This window comes from Globicephala melas, chromosome 17, assembly GCF_963455315.2.
Source record: "Globicephala melas chromosome 17, mGloMel1.2, whole genome shotgun sequence".
Classification (NCBI taxonomy): Eukaryota; Metazoa; Chordata; class Mammalia; order Artiodactyla; family Delphinidae; genus Globicephala; species Globicephala melas.
This window is the reverse complement of record NC_083330.1, coordinates 34,885,874-34,906,027: the sequence shown is the minus strand read 5'-3', so window position 1 is coordinate 34,906,027 and position 20,154 is coordinate 34,885,874. Positions and strand designations below refer to the sequence as shown.

General features: G+C 35.1%; 1 protein-coding gene across 1 annotated transcript; it reads right to left on the bottom strand.

Moving 5' to 3' along the window:
- Nucleotides 1–410: 410 nt before the first annotated feature.
- On the bottom strand, nucleotides 411–16,827 carry OTUD6B (OTU deubiquitinase 6B). Its single transcript, XM_030862865.3, has 7 exons — nucleotides 16,622–16,827; nucleotides 15,804–15,955; nucleotides 13,456–13,536; nucleotides 8,132–8,444; nucleotides 6,462–6,523; nucleotides 3,538–3,644; nucleotides 411–2,752 (listed from the first exon to the last, which is right to left on the bottom strand). The coding sequence occupies exons 1-7, from the start codon at nucleotides 16,701–16,703 to the stop codon at nucleotides 2,668–2,670; spliced, it is 882 nt and encodes a 293-aa protein (XP_030718725.1). The 5' UTR covers nucleotides 16,704–16,827; the 3' UTR covers nucleotides 411–2,667.
- Nucleotides 16,828–20,154: the final 3,327 nt, after the last annotated feature.

The following is a 20,154-nucleotide window of genomic DNA, read 5'->3' as shown; positions in this document are numbered from 1 at the left end:
CTCATTTTTTCAGTAAAAGTAAAAACAGTATGAAATTACAAACTAAATTTTCAGAAAAAAACTGTCCTTCAGCTAGTTCATGACCATCTATACCAAGACAATGTATTAACAAATATGTGGCAGCACTAATTTGCACAGATTTCCTTCTTACTGCTTCATATTCTTACACACAGATGTTTATTCATTTTTCTTTTCTTCTTTAACACCCAATAGTCTTAGATATTTTTCTAATTAATTTGCCTTTCATAATTTTAAAATAATAAAATAATATAAATGTTATAAATATTAGAATCTGTGACTATTATTTTCAATTATATATGAGGACAAAATAAAAGCTGAATAAAATTCTAAAACAAAAGTTTTCTCTACTTCTAAAATTATTAAAGAATAACAATTTGAACAAATGTTGATTTAATTCACTCATCTTTTATTTTAGCAAACATCAGATAATATGAACAAAATTTTATTGCTCACTATAGTTACACACATTCTCTTTTGCTTTATATAAGTTAAAAAACATATTTAAGTGGATAAAATTCTTGGCTAAAGACATATTCCAGAACGCTAACATATACTTTTCTGAGTTAGGACAAAAGAAAGCTTATCAAACTTCCCTAAGAGACCAGCATCATACAGCAAATTAAATTAGTATATGCTGCTATTAAGTTAACATCTGCCATTTTTTAAAGACTTTAATTTTAGTGTTTAGGTTACAGCTAAAATAATTTTTATCTCAAGTTTTAAGAAAGAAGAGAAGCTGACCATACAAACCCTGTTCATTACCATATTGGCCATTTAAAAAATAATAAAAATTAAAAAATATATCTACAATCAAGACAATTCTACTCATCCTGCTAGAAAAAAAATAGCTACCAATAAGTTATTTTAGAATACTTTAAATATAGATGGAATTTATAATAACTAGATATCTTTGTATCTTGTTTTATTACTTCTTAATGCTTCTCTTTTAAAGTAACAGATTACTTCAAAATAAAGCCAAGCTGCTTAGTATTTTACAATATCATTATTTTATAAATTTCAGACCCCTCAAAAAATTCAGATCAAGGATTACAAAGCAAGCAGCCTTCAGAATATATTTTGTTTGGCAAGCAGAATGGTTTTAATCTTTGGCAGTTGAATACCTTCATGTAGTACTTATTTGCTCTAGATGACCAGAACAGCTCCTGCCAGGTTCCCACACAGTCACCTGCTGGGCATGTGATACTGATACCCTGTTTTTAATATTATAAAACCCAATATTTACTTATAAAAATTAGTCGCATTCATGGAGAAAAAATTCAAATTTTATAAACTTGATGCAAAATCTTACTAGTTATTTTCTTATTTGAGAAAAACAGATCAAACCAGAAAGGTTTCATTTTTATAATACCCCCTTACATAACAAATTATCAGACACATTTGTACATATGGGTACTATCTTCTTAGAATACTGTTACAAGTAACCTAAAATCTGAGCTAGACAAATCATTCAACTGAAAAGTATTGTACTGATTTTATTATACAGTCTTGGCTCAACAGTGGCTTTCAGCCACATAAAAAATGCCCAAATACTTGAGACAAATATTCTCAAATATTTGAGGAAAGGTGACATTAATAAGGCTAACAAAATAAGTTAACGAAGGCATTCTGTAATCCTAGAGAATGAAGCAAAGGGAGAGATCTTGTAAGACAAATTGTAAAAGAGGAAGAATTTGAAGTAAATTTGGCCTTGGACCCTTTTATATTGCTACTCCTTCAATTTTCACAAGTTAAAGAATAAGGGAAACTAAAAACTATTTCTTAGTGTAAAAGACTGCAAGGCAAGCAAAGTAGCTGAGTAGTGATGGAGAAAATACAACAAAGATATAAAAGTTTATAGTTAAGAAGATAATCAAGAAATGATGGTACAACCATTCTGAAGTTAAGAAACAGAAAGGAATAACAAATGAGTTAGAAAAGCAATAATCTGCTGAGTCTTTTTAAGTTATATACAAATAAAAGACATCTGTACTTCTTTAGAGGTTTAAATCTGATTGGAAACATATTTACCTATGAATTTGTCTCATTTCTTAAAATATAACAACTGATTCCCATCTGAATAAATATTTTTTAATTCTTTATTAAAGCAAGCTTCTTAGCTGCACTTTGATGGGGCTATATAAAAAGCGTCAGAGCATTAATCCCATCAACACCAAAGTTACTGCAATCACGTTCATTTATAAGCACTCATTAAATTTGCTATCACCATCACCACATTATTGCAATGTCAAAGAAACTGAGTCATTTCACTTCTTCAAGAAAAATTACACTGACACGGTTACTGAAAGCTTTCAGTAATAGGGAGAAAAAAATTTTTTAACTATTTCAACACAGAACAGAATGTTCAGGATCCTATATTTAATAAAAATATCAGCAAACAGGGTACCATCTTGGTCTATAAATTATGTTCTCCACAAGGGACTTACAACTGTTTTTTAAAACACCACTAAGGGGACATTGGTGAAAGTTTATCTTTGACACATTTTTAAAAAACCTGTTAGTAGCTTTGCCATAAAACTGGTTTAAGGTAGTTGTTTTTTTTCCAGAAACATTTAGAACAATCCAACACTTGGTATTAATACTCAGATCAGCACGCTGTACTAAAACATAACAGCAACATTTTATAGACTAGCTGCAATTTTCACTAGCTGTGTTCACCAACCGTTTAACAGAATTGTAGTGTTCTCCTAAGCCATATGCATGTCTCATATAACTGAAATAAAAAAAGGAGAAATAAGTAATTTAGATAAAAGTAATTCAATTCACTGTATATAAATGTTTATTATGTATATAAAACCAAGTAATTTGAATTAATCACTTCACAGGGTATCATTCAATAGACTTCATTACTTAAAAGTTCAACACTATTTGAAAAGCATCAGCAGTCAGTAAGATCTGGTTCAATAACTCTGTCTGCTGAGTTTGTCAGGTAAAACACAATCATTGGAGTGAAAAAGGAAAAACTGAGATGCTGAGTGCTCAACAAGCTTAAATTATTACCTAAACCCAAGCCATTAATGACTACCTTAGTAGGCTTAGCTAATGAACACTAAAGCCAATGGCAAACTCTCCATGCTGTTTCAGAGAACTCTCAATTATGTAACATGTTTTTACAATATGAAGAAAAAAATCTCTAAGGAATAAACCATCAGGCAACATGAATGTATTTCAGCTTTTACACCTGTTGAAACTTTTAGCATTACTGTCAAACCAGAACAACATGAGAGCTAATCCTAAAATTTTGTAACCTTTAGAAATGACTTTATTCTTAACTCATATACAAGATTAAATCATTAGAGGTTTAAACAATTATCTAAATCACATGTTTTGACAATGCTTTCTAATTCTGTAATTGCCTTTTACATAAAATAAGCATAATTAATGCTGCTGAAGATGGACTTGTTTCGATTAATCAACATATATAACCTAAAATTTTTTCATAATCTTTTTTGTCTTAATCATGAAAAATATTAATAGTAGGAATTTCTAGGTACTTACACAAGTATTAATGGGTTTTTTGGATATTCTTCACCAACTACAAGAGGAGGAGAATCTGCCTGTATTATCTCTATTGGTGTTCGTAAAATGTGAGACAGGGCTCTTAGCTATAAAAGAGAAAATGTAAAACCAAAAAACAAACAAACAATATATATATTAGTAAGGGAAATAAAGAGGTAAATCTTATTCAAATCATGAACTACTGAATTTATGCATGAATAGGGCAACCAGTCAGAGCAGGGATCTACTCTTTTTCCTTAATGTACACCAAGAGCCCAGCACATAGTGGGCACTTAACACGTATTTGTTAAAAATCAAATAAATATAATGTTTACTAAATCAAATGCATAAGTTTCAAGCCCTGGATGTACAACAGCTTTTTGGAAATATCTATGCCATAGTTAATGAAGCATGGGGATGAGTAAATTGAATTCATTATACTAGTCTCTCTACTTTTGAATATGCCTTGAAAATTTCCATAATAAAGGATTTTTAAAAATACTGTTACTCAGGCACCAGATCAAATCAATTACAATTGAGAGGGGGTAGGGGAAGGACAGAGGAAGCAGGAAAGAATAGGAGGTTTATTTTTTTAAAAGCTTTTCAGATGACTCTATTGTACTAATGCTGAGAACAACTGCTCTATGATTTTCAAGGCATGAGTAGAATGAGCTTAGGAACTGCACTATCCTTTCATGGAATTTCCAACTGATTAACATATAATTTTAAGTTCATGACACATGATATAAAATTAGAGCTTAAAGTTGGATGAATAATAGTTAATAATGAATATTGGTAGTAACATTTTTTTAGACTTACTTTGACCAAGCATTCTAAGTGCTTTATGTGTATTAATTCATTCAGACTTCACAATAACCTTACGGGATAGGTACTACTGTTATACATTTTAAAGACTATAATTACAGGTAGAGAAAGGTTAAGAGAAGTCAAGCACAAGGAAACAAAATGACTTGCAACTGAACTGAGAAGTCTGACTCTAGAGCTCAAGTTCATAAACAAATTAATCATTTAACAGTTTTCAGTCATAATGCACTGATCTGTTTATCTGCCCCATTATAACAGAACATGGACCTTTTAGGAAATTTTAAACGAAGGTAAGAAATTAATTCAAGAATATGGAAAAGGTTCTGTGCTACACAGTAGCAAATTTAATCCCATATTCTATCTCGTAAAATATTCCTTTGAGGTACTTTTTTCTTATACCTCAAATAACATTTTTTAAAAGGCAGCATGGAATGGAGGGTGCAAAACAAGCTCTGGAAATCTTAATATCCCATCTAAGTCTTCAGAAATCATACAAAGAATTTCTCTTTAATAATTTAAATTTACCCCATTGTGAAAACAGAAACTCATTTCAAATGAATTCACAAACAATTTGTGAGAAAATGTCCTTCAAAAGATGTTTTAAAAGGTTTTTCTCAATTTAAAAAGAGTCACTTAGGTCTCTAGAACTCAAATTAATTTGAGATTCTTATTAAAAAGTTCAAGCATCTTTAATTACTCCTAATGTAGTCACAAAGGTAACCTTCTCGAGTTTCAGAGACCCAGGAGAGGCATACAAAACAAGTGGACACAGTTCCCTCTGGTGGCTCAGAAGAGGTACAAATATAGCACTGCTAAGAAAAAGACTTTGAAGAAGCAATTATGTCATATCTCCAAACAACATAGTTCTTGAAGTGAAATAGTCAGAGCCACAAACTATTTAAGATGACTAATCATAATTACACAATAATATTAATTATACTGCTAGATTCATCTATCTGGCACTTTAGCTTACAAACTTCTATGCATATACTCTTTGCCTTATTTAATATCCACAAATGGCCTACCATATACACATAGGGGTTTTATTATCCCCATTCAATAAGGAAAATGGAGCTCAGGAGGTTGGCTGACTCCCCCAAAGTCACAAAACTGAGAAGCGCAAGGAAAAACCACGACCTAGGGCTTCGCTGGTGGCGCAGTGGTTAAGAGTCTGCCTGCCGATGCAGGGGACACGGGTTCGTGTCCCGGTCCGGGAAGATCCCACATGCCGCGGAGCGGATAGGCCCATGAGCCATGGCCGCTGAGCCTGCGCGTCCGGAGCCTGTGCTCCGCAACGGGAGAGGCCACAACAGTGAGAGGCCCGCGTACCACAGGAAAAAAAAAAAAAAAAAAACCCACAACCTAGCCCCAAGTCTTTCCCCCTTACTCCCTGACTTCTAATACCCCAGGCTATCTCATCACCACTTGGACCACTTAGGTGTTTTATTTTGCTTTAATGAAACAAAGTTAACAGTAAGATAAATAATTAGAGCTTAAAAAAAATCGTGATTAACTCCCTACAAGTGACTAAATATATTGTTTTCTTACAAGTGAATTTTAATGCATCAAATACTGCTTTCAAGTCAGTCAGTATCGACTAGGAACTCAAGACACAATTGTAATTGATGTATTGTGGGAGGATTTGACGTGTATTCTCACATTAAAATATTGTTTTCTATTTCTGATGTAAGAGATGTTACTTTTCCAATAGTGATTTTCATCAGTTGAGCCACTTGGGTAAATTTTACTGTACTTGAGTAAAATCTTCACTTTCATATGTCCATAAATTCAAATATATGGCCAGTAGCAATATCACAAATGGAAATACGCAGATGCAACACTAGCCTCACCAACACAATGATCAAACACTGGGCTATTTAAAATGAAATAGTGCTTCAGTTCCCAAAGGTACATACTTAAATTAAAGGCCTAAGAATATTAACTCCCTTTTTCAATGCTTCAGTAGAGAAACAGCAAATATATAAAGAAAAGGAACCTTGAAAGGGAAATTTGGATCATCTGAGAAATATGTCTGAAAACTACAGAAGGGATTTTTTAAAATAATTTAACAATGCCACTATGAATAATAACAAACTTACCTCAAGCTGACCTCCCCATGAAGCGGTGTTTATGATATCATCACAGTATTTTCCAAACTCTTCTGTAGAAAATAGATCAGAATATAGCACTTAATAATTTTTAGAACTCATGTTAGTCCCTTTTATACCTCCCACAATTTCTGATGAAACTGTCCAAGTTATGAACTTCCTCCTTCTCTACCTATATTCTCCAGAATTTAATCCATTTCCCAATCCGAATTTAATTCACTCAAACTTTCCATCGAAGAGCAAAGCAATTCATCTCTGCTTCTCTCCCTCAGCCTAAGGCCCAGCGACCTCAACTACATTATAAGCCTGCCTCTCTCTTGACCCAAGCAATGACCCCAAGATTGCCACCATATTCACATTTTAAAGTCCAAATCTGCATCTGAAGGAATATGTTGAAAGACTAAAAAATGCATCCTTTATAATATCAGGTTCACTATAAGACACTGTAAGAAATGTGAGAAGAGAATCAGAGTAAAAGTAAAATGAGTTGAAACTCCTTTCCCAGTGATAGCATCAAATAGTGCCTTCACGTATTTTGGAAACGTCTACTTTATTTGTTATCAGTATCAGTTCTAGCCAAAGAAGGGTCTTCCTAGATCAGTCCTGAGAGGACATAAAAGACCTAACTGCAGAGTTTAATGGCATATCTTGAGCATACACACTTTTATACAGAAAGTTAACATGGGAAACTAACACCTCTAACTTCCTGTTTAGAGAAAGGGGAAAGAATTATGGGCATCTAGGAGAAAATATGTCCCGTGTATCTGTCTCATTCACTGTCTCATATCCAGTGCTCAGAACAGTGCCTACAGTAGTTCTTGCCACACTGTGGCCTTCAATAAATATTGTCTAAAGTCTAAAGGAATGAAGGTAATTAAGTCTTTTGTCTTTTTCTCTGATTCACCATGCTGAGTTGCCACCTCCTCTCCACTGCCCTACAACTAGCAGTTGGGGACTCCATTAAACAAGTCACCCTTAACCATCCCCTCCCTCTTCAATACATCCTGTATTGCTCCCAGTAGATACTGACACACCTGCTGTCTTATCTCAAGGACTAACTTTCTCCCTTACTCCCCTTTCTCTTTAAGAAACTTTTTCAGATTTTCACTTGCTCTCTCCTTTATTTGCTCGTTGTACATTGTTTTACCTTCCCAACTATCAAAGGTATTATAGAGAATAATAAGGCAGGTTATTAACTCATCTGTTTTTGGTTTTGCAAAGTCAAATTTTGCCTGAATATTATAGCTTATTGAGAATAAAATTAAATCTCCCAAACTACAGGATAAAAGGAGGAATTAGTTTTCCTAATCATTCTATACTGGTGGTCTTCAGGCCCTATACTTCCAGAGACTAGTCAAAGCTTAACTTTGTGAAATAGAACTTATTAACACACTTTTAAAAATAGTAATAATGAATCCTATTCCTATCTTAGATAAAAGATTAATATATTTTAACTACAAAATAGTTAAGTACTTAAAAAATCTTAATAAACCAAAATGTGCTAGTATCTATTAAAGTTATAGAAAATAATTTTGCCTAAATGTTGAGATTTTTTTCCCCCATAAGGACCATTCAGGTTATTTTTATTATCAGTTCCAGGAAGCACTTTATTTAACAACCACCACAACCACAACAAGACATAGTAAAGAAAAATAAATTACCTGAAGTATACATATCTCCTGTATTAGGATTTGTTAAAAATGGCAGAAAGTCTTCCACGTGGCTTTGCATATAGTCAGCAGTCTGACATCTTAAGGCAGCCACAGTCAGACTGCAGTCCTGTTCTTTCAGTTGATCTTCAATGGCTCTATACATACAGTGGCCATCAGATGGAATCTGTTTAATTTCCAACTGTCTAGCTGCCAATATTTGAGCAAGTTTTTCACTTTCTACATGTCTAGCTCCAGTTAAGTTTTCAATTTCAGCTTCAGCTATCCTTTCTTCCCGCTCCTTTTCCAGTGCAGCTTTTTTGTCCTATGAAGAGGACAGTGTAGGAAGGTTAATTCCTAATAATTAGGACTAATTTACATTTATTATGGGGATGAAATATAAAATTCTCAGAAACATTTTTCTCCCATCTCCCACAAGCATTATCATATTGATGATCTCATCACTTGTAGAATTTTCTATATTGTGAACTCCTTTAAAGGCAAATGTTATTTCTCATCTGTGTGTACAGCACCTAGCTCTGTACTAGGACAAAAGAAAGCCCTCAAATTTTTCTTTGAAGTCTATTTAAAAACTACATGCCGGACTTCTCTGGTGGCGCAGTGGTTGAGAATCTGCCTGCTAATGCAGGGGACACGGGTTCGAGCCCTGGTCTGGGAGGATCCCACATGCCGCAGAGCAACTAGGCCCGTGAGCCACAACTACTGAGCCTGTGCTACACAACAAGAGAGGCCGCGATAGTGAGAGGCCCGCGCACCGCGATGAAGAGCGGCCCCCGCTTGCCACAACTAGAGATAGCCCTCGCACAGAAACGAAGACCCAACACAGCAAAAATAAATTAATTAATTAATAAACTCCTACCCCCAACATCTTCTTTAAAAAAAAAAACTACATGCCAAGTATCTACAAACTTTACTTACCGATTTCAAAGTACTATCTTAGGACTGAGTTGTCCTAGGCCTTAAAGCAACATCATTGTCATACTTAAGTCCAAGCTAATCCAAACTTTTTAACTTATCACTCCACCAGTGAGGTCTTAATGTGCTAAATCACCAGCTCACCAGCGAGGCATTAGATGGCTAAGGTCTTTAGAAGGGTATAGGAGCTCTATATATCCAGCTTTAAAAAAAAAAAATGTGTACATACAAACACACACACATTTAACTAAAGTAACATAAAAATATTCTTCTCTATAAAAAAGTTAGAATATTATAGATAATCTAAAGTTCCCCTGCCAATCCCAGTGCCTGCTCTAGAGGTCTGATGTGTATCCTTCTAGATTTTTTTTCTATGTATTTTAATAAATACAGATGTACTCATAGAAAATGTACAGAAAACAGTATTTTAACAAAAGTCCTATCATACATTACACTCTGCAGCTTGCTTTCCTTATTCAAATGTTATAATGGGATGGGGAGAGGGTAATGAGAGATTTGTGACATGAAGGGTGGATAAGAAGTAGAGTGGGAAGGTTGGGAAAAAAGAGAAAAAACTCTTGACACTTGGAATAGCAAGGATCAAAAGACAGAAAGCACTATATGTTTCATAGCTGAACACGGTTCATATAGCTAGAGTACCAGATAAAAGTGTCAAAAGATGAGGTTGGGGGGCCAAAACGATGGTATACAGTTAATATATATTAAGTCTATGCATACATAGTTTAAAAAACAACACTAGAAGGAGATACACAAAATATTTACAGTGCTTTTCTCTGGATGGCAGGATTACAAAATAAGTTTATTTTGCTTTGTGTGTGTGCCTGCATGTTTGTGTGTGTGAACATCTTTCTAACTCTCTATGGTATGTTTTACTTGTATACTGGGAGCAAGTGCTTTTCAATTTAAGAGAATAAAAATTGTTAAACTACATTCTATCAATATAAATCTTGATATTGGTAGCAAACTATAGTGAAGCATTTAGATAAGCCAAGAAAAAGAAGGAAAAGGTAAAGATTTTTATTTCCCCAATCTAACCTTTCCTTACGACAGAAGATGTGAATGGAAAGGCAATTTTCAATTTCACTTAATGCCACCTGCTTCTACTACATGCCTGTTATGTGCTGTCCCAGATAAACCTAAAGTGATTTCTAAGTTACCTGAATCAAAAGCAGTATTATCTTCTTAATAAAACATAAACCTATTTGCTTTTTCTTCCCAACTCCAACCATGCCAGAAATACCATGAAACAATTTATTTCACTGCATACCTACAACTGTGGATCACAGTGGCATAAAATCTTAAAACACAAGATGGCACTATTACTTTTTAAAAGACTATAAAAAACATTTTCAGAGGGGAGAGGAAGGATAAGCACCTTGAATATCATCTAATCCAAAACCCCTCATTTTCCTCTTCTGAGGAAACAGCACGTAGAAAGATTTCCAAAGGCCATACAGCTGGTTAGAAGCAGAGCAGGGACCAAGGACAACACAGAGAGCTCCTTCTATCCAGGCACCTGAATCAGAATAAAAGTTGGAGTAGATGGGAGCTGGAGTTAATGACGTCAGGTACTAGTTCCTGGAAGAGTGGAACTTTATACTATCTGTAAAACCTTAATTTAAGCCTCTAAAATACTAATCCAATCATTTCATTTTTTCCCTCATGCTCTGCTTCAATATTACAAAGCAATTGTATTTCCTTTTCAGGGCACTAGGTGGGAAACATATTGCATTGTTTTCCCAACCATGCAGAGTTTTCCAGTGGCATGAGGCACTTTCCTTTCTACAACCCTAGTCCTGGAGGTAGAATGGCACCAATAAATTCTAGTGAAAATGTATGTATGATGAAAATAGCACATAAATCATAAATATATTGTCAGTAAAACTAGAGCCATGTGGTAATAGTATAGTAATACAGCAAAAACAACTCTGAAGAGAAATCTTAAGAGCTGGGTACTAGTGCAGGGGTTGTATTAAACTTTCAGCATGCCACTGAGACAACCTGGGCCTCAGCTTTCTCATTTATAAAATAAATTGAACTAGATCTCATTCCAGCTCTCAAATTTCTTATTTTTGGACCCCAGTTCTTCTAAGTTCTACTTTGGGCTCTTTCCACCATACCAATAAGTTTTCACTGAAGTTCTTGGAAGTAAATAAAATACTCCCTATGCTTTTCTAGATTGAAAATACGGGATTTGCTCTACAATATTCCAATAATAAACCTTCATAACATTTTGTCATGTTTTTCTACCAGAGAGTTGTATCTCTCCCATAGATGACATCATTAGTTAGCTGACTTTTCATTCCTTGGTGCCTCTGGGGGAAAATAAAAGTGGTTTGGCATAAGTCTAATACCCAATTATCTACCCTGTCTTCAGTTTCCATTTTCTTAAACACTATAAACTTTCAGTGTTTTCTGTCCCCAAATCCTATTAATATAACAAAGCAATAAGAAACTTTGGCCATTACTTATAGGGTGTTTTCTCTGCCAAGTGTTGACTCAGCAGAGAAGTGTTGCCAAGCAGCTGACTATAAAAGATACTACATTTTTTGAGAGTATAGCTGGAAAAGGTACGCATTTCAGCTATACAATATTTTAGGAGAAAAGTAAGAAAATGTTTGAGAAACGTAAGGGAATTAGTTTGTTTTGTTGCCTAAGGGACCAGGTAGGGTGAACAAGTGTTGATAAAGACAGGAAAGAGTTGTGTCATGTTTGCCAGAATTAAATAGTTGCTACTCTAAGATATAGCAATTACTAGGTAGAGGCAACTCCAACAAATATTTTGTTATGTTTCTGCCAAGCAAAACTTCTGCCCTTCACTTTTGATCTATAGAAAATAGATGACAATAATAAGGCTATAACAGAATACATACCATAAGTATAGAGGTGGTGAACTAAATAACCTCCAAAATACCATGAAACCTAAATTTCATCAGTCTATGAAATTCACAGTTATAATAATTACTCAAGAACAAAATTTTACAATAGTATGAGAAATGTTTGACAAGGTGCAACTTAAGCAACTTTCAAGCAAACAAACAAAAAAACTTGTCTTAGGTTGAATTTCTTAAGAGGTGTACTATGCAGTATTTAACACAGTGAACAATACTATCACTTGTTGACCCAAATCATAGTAAAAATGTTGTTTTAGGGCTTTGGAAACAGTAAATTATTTAATATTCACAATAACTCTATGAAGTAGGTATTATTTTCCCCCATTCTATACATGTGAAACTGAAGCTTAAAAAGGTTAAGAATCTTACCCAAAGCCACCACAATGGGATTAAAACCTCCATCTGACTGACACCAAATTCCATGCTCTATTAAATTATGTACTAAATTATAAGACGCAAAGCTCATTTAAACATTTAAATCCTAGAAAACATCAAGTGTTAATAAAACAATATTTGGGAAAGAAAGATTGGATTTAAACCCCTTGTTCTTTTTCAAAAGCCCTTACCTATCTAATCTCACGCCCATAATTTTGATATCATAAACTTATTACGTCCAATAAATCAGTTTCCTTACAGATCTTTGGTGAGGCAAAATTTCATTCCCATATTTGTTTTTGTGCATGCTGTTTCACTGACTTTAAATATCCTAACTAAATAACTATATTTCCTTAAATACCAACTATGTAACACTTAGTACAATGAATTTTTCCTTCTCTGAATTTTCATCACAACTAACCAATACATATATAACTACATAATTCTGATATTTTTATATCTTGCTTAACTTCTAGATTCAAATTCTTATTTTACCACTTAATACCATAGTTTTTAACCAAAGCTATACATCAGTATCACCTGGGCTCACACTCTTCAAATTCTGAATTAAGTCTGGAATAACATATTTGTAAAAAATATCCTTTGTGGGCTTCCCTGGTGGCGCAGTGGTTGAGAGTCTGCCTGCTGATGCAGGGGACAGGGGTTCGTGCCCCGGTCCGTGAAGACCCCACATGCCGCGGAGCGGCTGGGCCTGTGAGCCATGGCCGCTGAGCCTGCGCATCCAGAGGCTGTGCTCCACAACGGGAGACGCCACAACAGTGAGAGGCCCGCGTACCGCAAAAACAAAAACAAAAATTTATCCTTTGCACCTCCCCTTTCCTAGCCCCACTCTCCTATGAGAACTGCAAACTGGACATGTTATTTTATACTGCTTCAGGGCTATTTTCTTCTCTATAAAATGGGGATAAGAAATCCTACTTCACAGGATTACTGTCGGGACTAAATGAGATTTCATATAATCTAAAGCCTAATAAATATTAGTTCATGTCCTCTGGCAAGGAACTCCATTTTTTTTCTATTCACTTCCAATACAACACCTAAGATAGTATTACACACACAGCACTAACAAATACTAGGTGACTTTCATACCCGTCTCTTTTGTGCTTTTGATATCCGAAACGGCTGACTCTCAAGAACCAAGTTTGAAATATTGACAGCAACAGAATCTATCTGAGGGAAACAAAAAACATTAACAAGTTAATGAAAAATACCTTTAAGTTATTATTCAAAGTATTAGATTATTAAATTATTATCAAAAGTCACAAATATGTGTCATCCCACAATTCAAATTTGAATAACAGCACTAGATACAGCACAATACTAAATGAGACATGGTTCTGTCTACTTTCTCTGTATTTAAGGGAGAACTGTCAGATTCCCAAGAACTTTCCTTATAGCTCTTCAGAGACAATGCTCATTCCTGCATGGTTTCCTTCCTTCTTAGAATGCCTACTCCATTCATCTAAATACTTCCTATAAGGGCCACAACTCATTCAGCATTCCACCCTTCCCTTCTCTAAATGTTATACTTATAGAATATGTAAGGTTCTGTCATTACTACTTTCATAACCTCAAATGTGGTGGCAAAGGCCTTTCTGTATCTTAATTAGCCAGAACCTGATGAGCACTGCTTCTTGACCCTGGTAGGAAGTTGAGATTTTTCTATCCTTTCCCATCTACAAACTGAAAAACTTTTAGGTAGAAAATTTAATCTATAATTATTGTTAGGATATTACAACTAATCTTAATCAACAAATGGCTGTTATGTGTTTGCTAAAGAATAAACTGCTAGACTTAAAACTATCAGGATTAGTAGCTAGTAGTTTATTACCACAAGTATAAGTTAAGCTAGTTTTTAGTATGACACATACATGAAACATATCAAGGCCTCTAATACCAGAGTCAGCAGTCCCTAAGGCTATGGACCAAATGATTAAAATATCAAAATCAGATTAAGACTTCAAAGAGCAGTTATCAACTTTAGTGAAATTAGGATTCTTATATTTTTCAGAGGAATGTGCTAATTTTACAAACTGCCATACTGACAACAGGCAAGATACAAAAAAGCATCTAGAAAAAAAAGGAGAAAGCAGTGACAAAAGAATTCAGGTGACATTCAGAAAGAAAACAGGCTTCAGTTTAAGAAAAAAAAGATAAAGTAAAATGAGAGTTTGTATTTTAACAGTTGGACAATATGTAGCTTAACAATTAAACATTTTTGTCCTTGGAAAACTAGGAAAGAAATCTCAAAATTGAAAGGCCTGAGAGAGCAAACAAATCTCACTAATAGAAAAGATAGGGAGACAATTAGGAATACCATGATTGTAACAACACAAACACCTAGAGCATCATGCCTTGTTACTTGGAAATAAAAGGCACGGAAAGCCAGGCTCTTGACAAAAAGTTAAAGAAAATAAAACTATGTTTAATACAATAACTGTAAATCAGTACAGACAAGCTGTTTTCCCTGTCAACAGCAGACCAAAAATGAACCAAATAAAATAAAATTTATTTATGGTAGATAAAATTTTGCATAGACATAAGAACTTTCTAACTATCAATAATGAGAATGAGGTTATGGAGTCTGTGATCTTTGGTATCTAAAACCCATGTAATAAGCTACCACTCTAGATAAAATTATAACAGAGTTCAGTATTCACATTCTGGAGTAAGACAGCTCTCATTTTGAATTCAGGCTTTGGTACTCAATGGCTGTTATAAATTTAGAACAAAGTTTTAAATCTCTCTGAGTCTGTTTCCCATTTGAAAAATGGGATTATCTACACTTACTTCAGAGGTAATACTTTATAGTGTGTTATTATGAGAATTATGAGAAAATTAATGTAATATATTAAACAAAGTGTGTGGCATACAACACATTGTGTATGGCTACAATGATGAAATAAATATTAGCTAAAATGATGACAGTTAACATGCTACAATTTACCCAAGAAACATCAGTAAATTTCATCTTTTACAACTTGTTCATAAAGCACTTTTAACTTAAAAAATGATTTCACATTTGTTACCCCATTTCTTAAAAAAAATCTTGTGCTTAAACAGCAGTACTATTGGTATCATATGATATGTGAAGAACTTATGCTCAAGAAGATTAAGTAAATTTGCCCAGGTTACAATCCTATTTAATGGCAATTCTGAGACTAGGAGACTGGTCTTCCAACTTTCATTTGGTAAAGCTTCCTTTAGTCCATTTTATCAATCTGTTCATCTTTGGGGCAATAGTTTTCTTTGCTGGCCTTCCTTAAAAAACACACTACCATGTAAACCTGGTTGGAAAAATATCAATGAAAGGTGATGGCATGAGCGTGACTAAGTGACTTCTTTCCCTCCGATTTTATGATTTTATATAATAAACAGTGTAGTAGAAGTGGCAGTTGCTTTCAAAGGTAGACAAAGAGAAACATTACTTCACCTACTTTACTCTCCTTAGAAGTCTGCTTCAAATGCTCCAGCTCCTCTTTATGTTTCTGTTCCATTTCTGCTTCTAACTTAGCAACATCTTCAGTAAGTTGCTTCCTCCTCTTTTTGTCATTCTTGGGGACAGCATTCTTCATACCCTGAATTTTGGCTGAAAAGCCACCAAAACCATTAAGTCATAAACCCTGGGATTAAGAATAAATATGAAATAGTAACAATAAGGGGATGGTAAACGGTGAAGAGTTTAGAAAAAGTAATTATGAAAGCAAGAAGAGTAATTACACAACAGATAGTTACAGAGAAGGGTCCAGATGAAGCTAAGACACCCCCTCAAAAAAAAAAAAGAAAAATTTTATTAACATAACCGTGAGTTTGTTTGGTGTGGGAGGTGGAAAAACTTTAAAAAAAAAAAAGTAGATTTTTAAATCTTTCAAGTACCCCTTCCGAGTCCTCAAAATTTAGGTGAGATATTTCAAAACGCACCGAGTAGGGCAAGTGTCGGCAAGTAGGGTAGGAACAGGAAGGGGAGACAGGAAAGGGGGTCTGGGTCCAAGACGGTGGCTTCCCGGTGTTTTCAGAAACCCACACCCGGGCGGCGGCGCGGGGTAGGGGGAACGCGACGGACCGGAGAAGAGGAAGCTTCTGAAGGTCTGGGGGATTAAGGGACCTTGGAAAGGCGGGAAGGAAGAGACCACTGGCTACTTTGGAAAAGCGTTGGAGGATCCAGATCAGAAACCCCTCAAGATTTCCCAGAAGCGACCCGCCACGCACCCTTCCCTGGGTCCTGGCGACTTCTAGGTTCCCATTCCCCCGTCACCTTGCAAATCCTTCTTCTCTTTGCGATGCCTTCTCACCAGCTGCTCCTCCTCATCAAGCTCCTCAGTCAAGACTGCCTCCATGACGACCAGGTAACCCAGCACAGCTGCTGAAAGGAACCAGCACAACCGGCAAGGAGCACCTTCCACCCTTCAACCCTCACCCCGTGCGCCATTGGCCGCAGCTAGGATCCAGCCCCGCCTTCAAGGCGGTACCGGATCTAAGCTGAGTCATCGGAGAGAGGAGGAAGAAGAACCGGATGCTGCGCGTGCGCACTCCCGTGACCCGCGCTGATGCGGCAGGGCCTGGCAGGTTGGGGCGGGGCGGGGCGGGGCAGGTTGGGGCGGGGCGGGGGTGGAGCGCGATGGCGTGCTGGGGTTTGCCTTAGCAGGCTGAAGTTTGCAGCCTTGCAATTGATCCGCGCTACAGCCCCTTCAGCAATAAAGCTACACCAGTCTATTGGCCCTGACGTGAGGCGGGCAGAGATGACGTAGGAGCACTGTTTTGGACGTTTGTTTTGTTTTGTTCGGTACTTCGGAACATCTATTTTAATGGGACCACTTTTGGTCCCATTGCTAAGAAGTACTATTCAAAAGGTAAGAAGGAAAAATAAAACATTTCAATAAAACCGTGAATAATTATCGGTGAGAATCTTTGTGCTGATTCAAACAGTCGGGAATTCAGTTCTGTTTATTATTTTCAAGGTCGTAATACCGCATTTCGGAAGAAAGACAACTAAGTAATTGAGAAAATGCCGCCTCTTGAATATAGCGGTGGAAATAGATGAGGTAGTAAGGATTGAGTATCATATCACACAGGAGCCTAAAGACCTATGCTCAATGATAAAGAGGCTATTGCCAGAGAGATTGAAAAGTATCAGGAAGCTCATAGAGATAACAGAAATGTGCAAGCCTCATAGGGCACAAAATGGAATTACTGAAGTTAACGCAAAACAAGAGAAATTTTCATGCAGAAAAAAAGAGAAAAGAAATCAAGTAAAGAGAAGAAGAGAGACCTAGAGCACCTGCCCAGGAGATAAAATCTACGTCGAATAGGGATACCTGAAACAGAGGACAAAGCAAATGAAGCTGAAACTATAAGGAACTAACTGAAGAAAAATGTCCAGAGTTGAAGAAGGAGCTAGATCTGCAAATTGAAAAAGTTCACAGGGTACCATTAAAATTTAATGAAAAGAAAGCAACACCCAGACATATCCTGGTAATATTTTTTAATTGGAAGGATAAATAAAATATTCTACAAGCATCCCAGACAGAGAAGGCAAGTTACTTATAAAGGTGCAAAGTTAGGCTGACCTCAGATTTTTCTCTTGCAACTGTAAATGCCAGAAAACAGTAGAACAATATCTACAGTTTAAGGGAAAATAATTTTAAACCAATTATATACCCTGCCAAATTATTTCTGTACCAAGGCAACTAGAAGACATTCACAGATATGCAGGGGTTGAGAAAGTATGTACCATACTTGAAAAATTTGCTGAATTATGTACTGCAGCCAACAAAGAACATGAATTAAAATAACATAAAAGGAGGCAATTGTATGAAAAAATTAGTGGTAAGCATTAGTTAAACAGCATTAAGGTTACATTGTTAGGTAGAGTTATAAAACTAAATGCTAAAATTTTTAAGTTGGGTCTAAAATTTCAGTTTATAAACTGTGAAAAGGCATGCTAAACGTTCAATATATAGAGCAAATAAATACTGTTTTATTTTTAGCATGCAATGTAGATAAAGATATTCATGTTCTTAAGCTAAACATAAGTAAAATAAAAGGACTTTGTCACTGTGCACAGAACCTGTAGAATAAAGGCATACCAAATGTTAATCTGGCAAAATGGGAAAACCAGTCAGTACAGTTTTGTTTTCCCTAGTTTTAATTATAGAAGGGGGAAAAGTAGCAAATTTGTGTGTAATGCTAATACTGGTAGTGTACAAATAAAATTTTTTTAATTACTCATTGGAGAGATCGTGAATTAAAACCTTGTTTTATGTGCATCTTGCCCTCAGAAAATCAATACCTACTGCTTCATGTAGTAGTAGATCATTGTAAGTGAATTTGACAATGAGATGTGTTACAAATAAAAATAGAGCACATATTCCAATTGTTTGGATTATAGAGGAAGTGGTGAAAAACAACAAGGAAGCATTAAAATTGGCATAAGATAGATTGACACAGGTACTGATGAGTCATCACACTCGTAAACAGGTTAAATAGTCCTATTTAAAGAGATTAAAATTGGGTCAAAAATCAATCTATAACCCTGGATACTCACATTTGTATAAAGCAAAGGATAAAAGAGTTTAAAGATAATGGAAACGTTAAGTCATAGAAATGGAAGTAGGGAGCAATATTTTTATTAGAACTCAAGCTATAACATATTTATAAAACGTACAGTACAGGTGGTAACATTTAAGAGGCTTTATGTGGCAAATAACATGGCATTCATATGTAAAATAAATGTTCAATACCTTCATGTGAGTGATAGTTTTACTGATGTATATATGTTTTAAAAAATTGTACATTTTAAATTAGTACATTTTAGGTACTTAAAATTAATAAAGTAATCCTTTAATTAAAGAAAATACACATGGCAAAAATTGTTGGACTATGACTTCAGTACTTACAATCTTTAATAAGTCAAGTAAATGAAAAGTTGAGATAGTTAAGGAGTAGTTAAGTAATTCAGAGGTGTGTGTATTTGCGTTCTTTTCAGATTTTCCTGAAACATTTCTAAGTGACATATTAAGGTGCAGGGAAAACTTTAATATATTTCTAGAAAGCACAATGATCACATTGCAAAAAAGCCTAGGAACTAAATCCAAATGCTGAAAAATCACATATTTGGAATTTTTTTAATGTTATTAATTACCTTTGGGTCAAAGAGGAGATTATAATAAATGTGATAATTTAGGATCTGCAACAATAAGGACATTATGAGTTATATGTTATGTGATGGATGTACAAAAGTCAAGGAACTAGGAATGAAAACACTAGATGAAGAATGGAATATGCACATAAGAAAGACATAGTTACTGGACTTTCTAAATTTTGCTACCTTCCAATTCTAAGTAGTGGATTTACTTCAATATAAGCTATTCTAAGTGCCATGGTTAACTTCTTAGTGACAGATTTTTCCCAACTGAATTTTACCATAATGGATTCTAAGGAGCTAACAGTTGACTCTCAAAGAGAGAGAAGCCAAATTCTCTTCTCTCACCACCACCTACTGCCCTCCTCCCCATCACTGTTTTTGTTCTTCCTTTCTCAGACTTCCGTGTAATACTTCTTGTTCCACAATCTTTTTATTGAAAAGTATGGTCCTCAGAAAAGCAGCATAAGCATTGCCTGGGAGCTTGTTAGAAATGTGGTATGTCAGGATAATAGCAACACAAGATTATATTATAAAATGTATTATTAAGCATCTATAAGCCTTCTCAGTTCACACAGTGCATTGTATATTATGAATGTTTAATAAATGTTAAGTAGTATTAGAATCTAGAAACAGTTTTGCTTAAG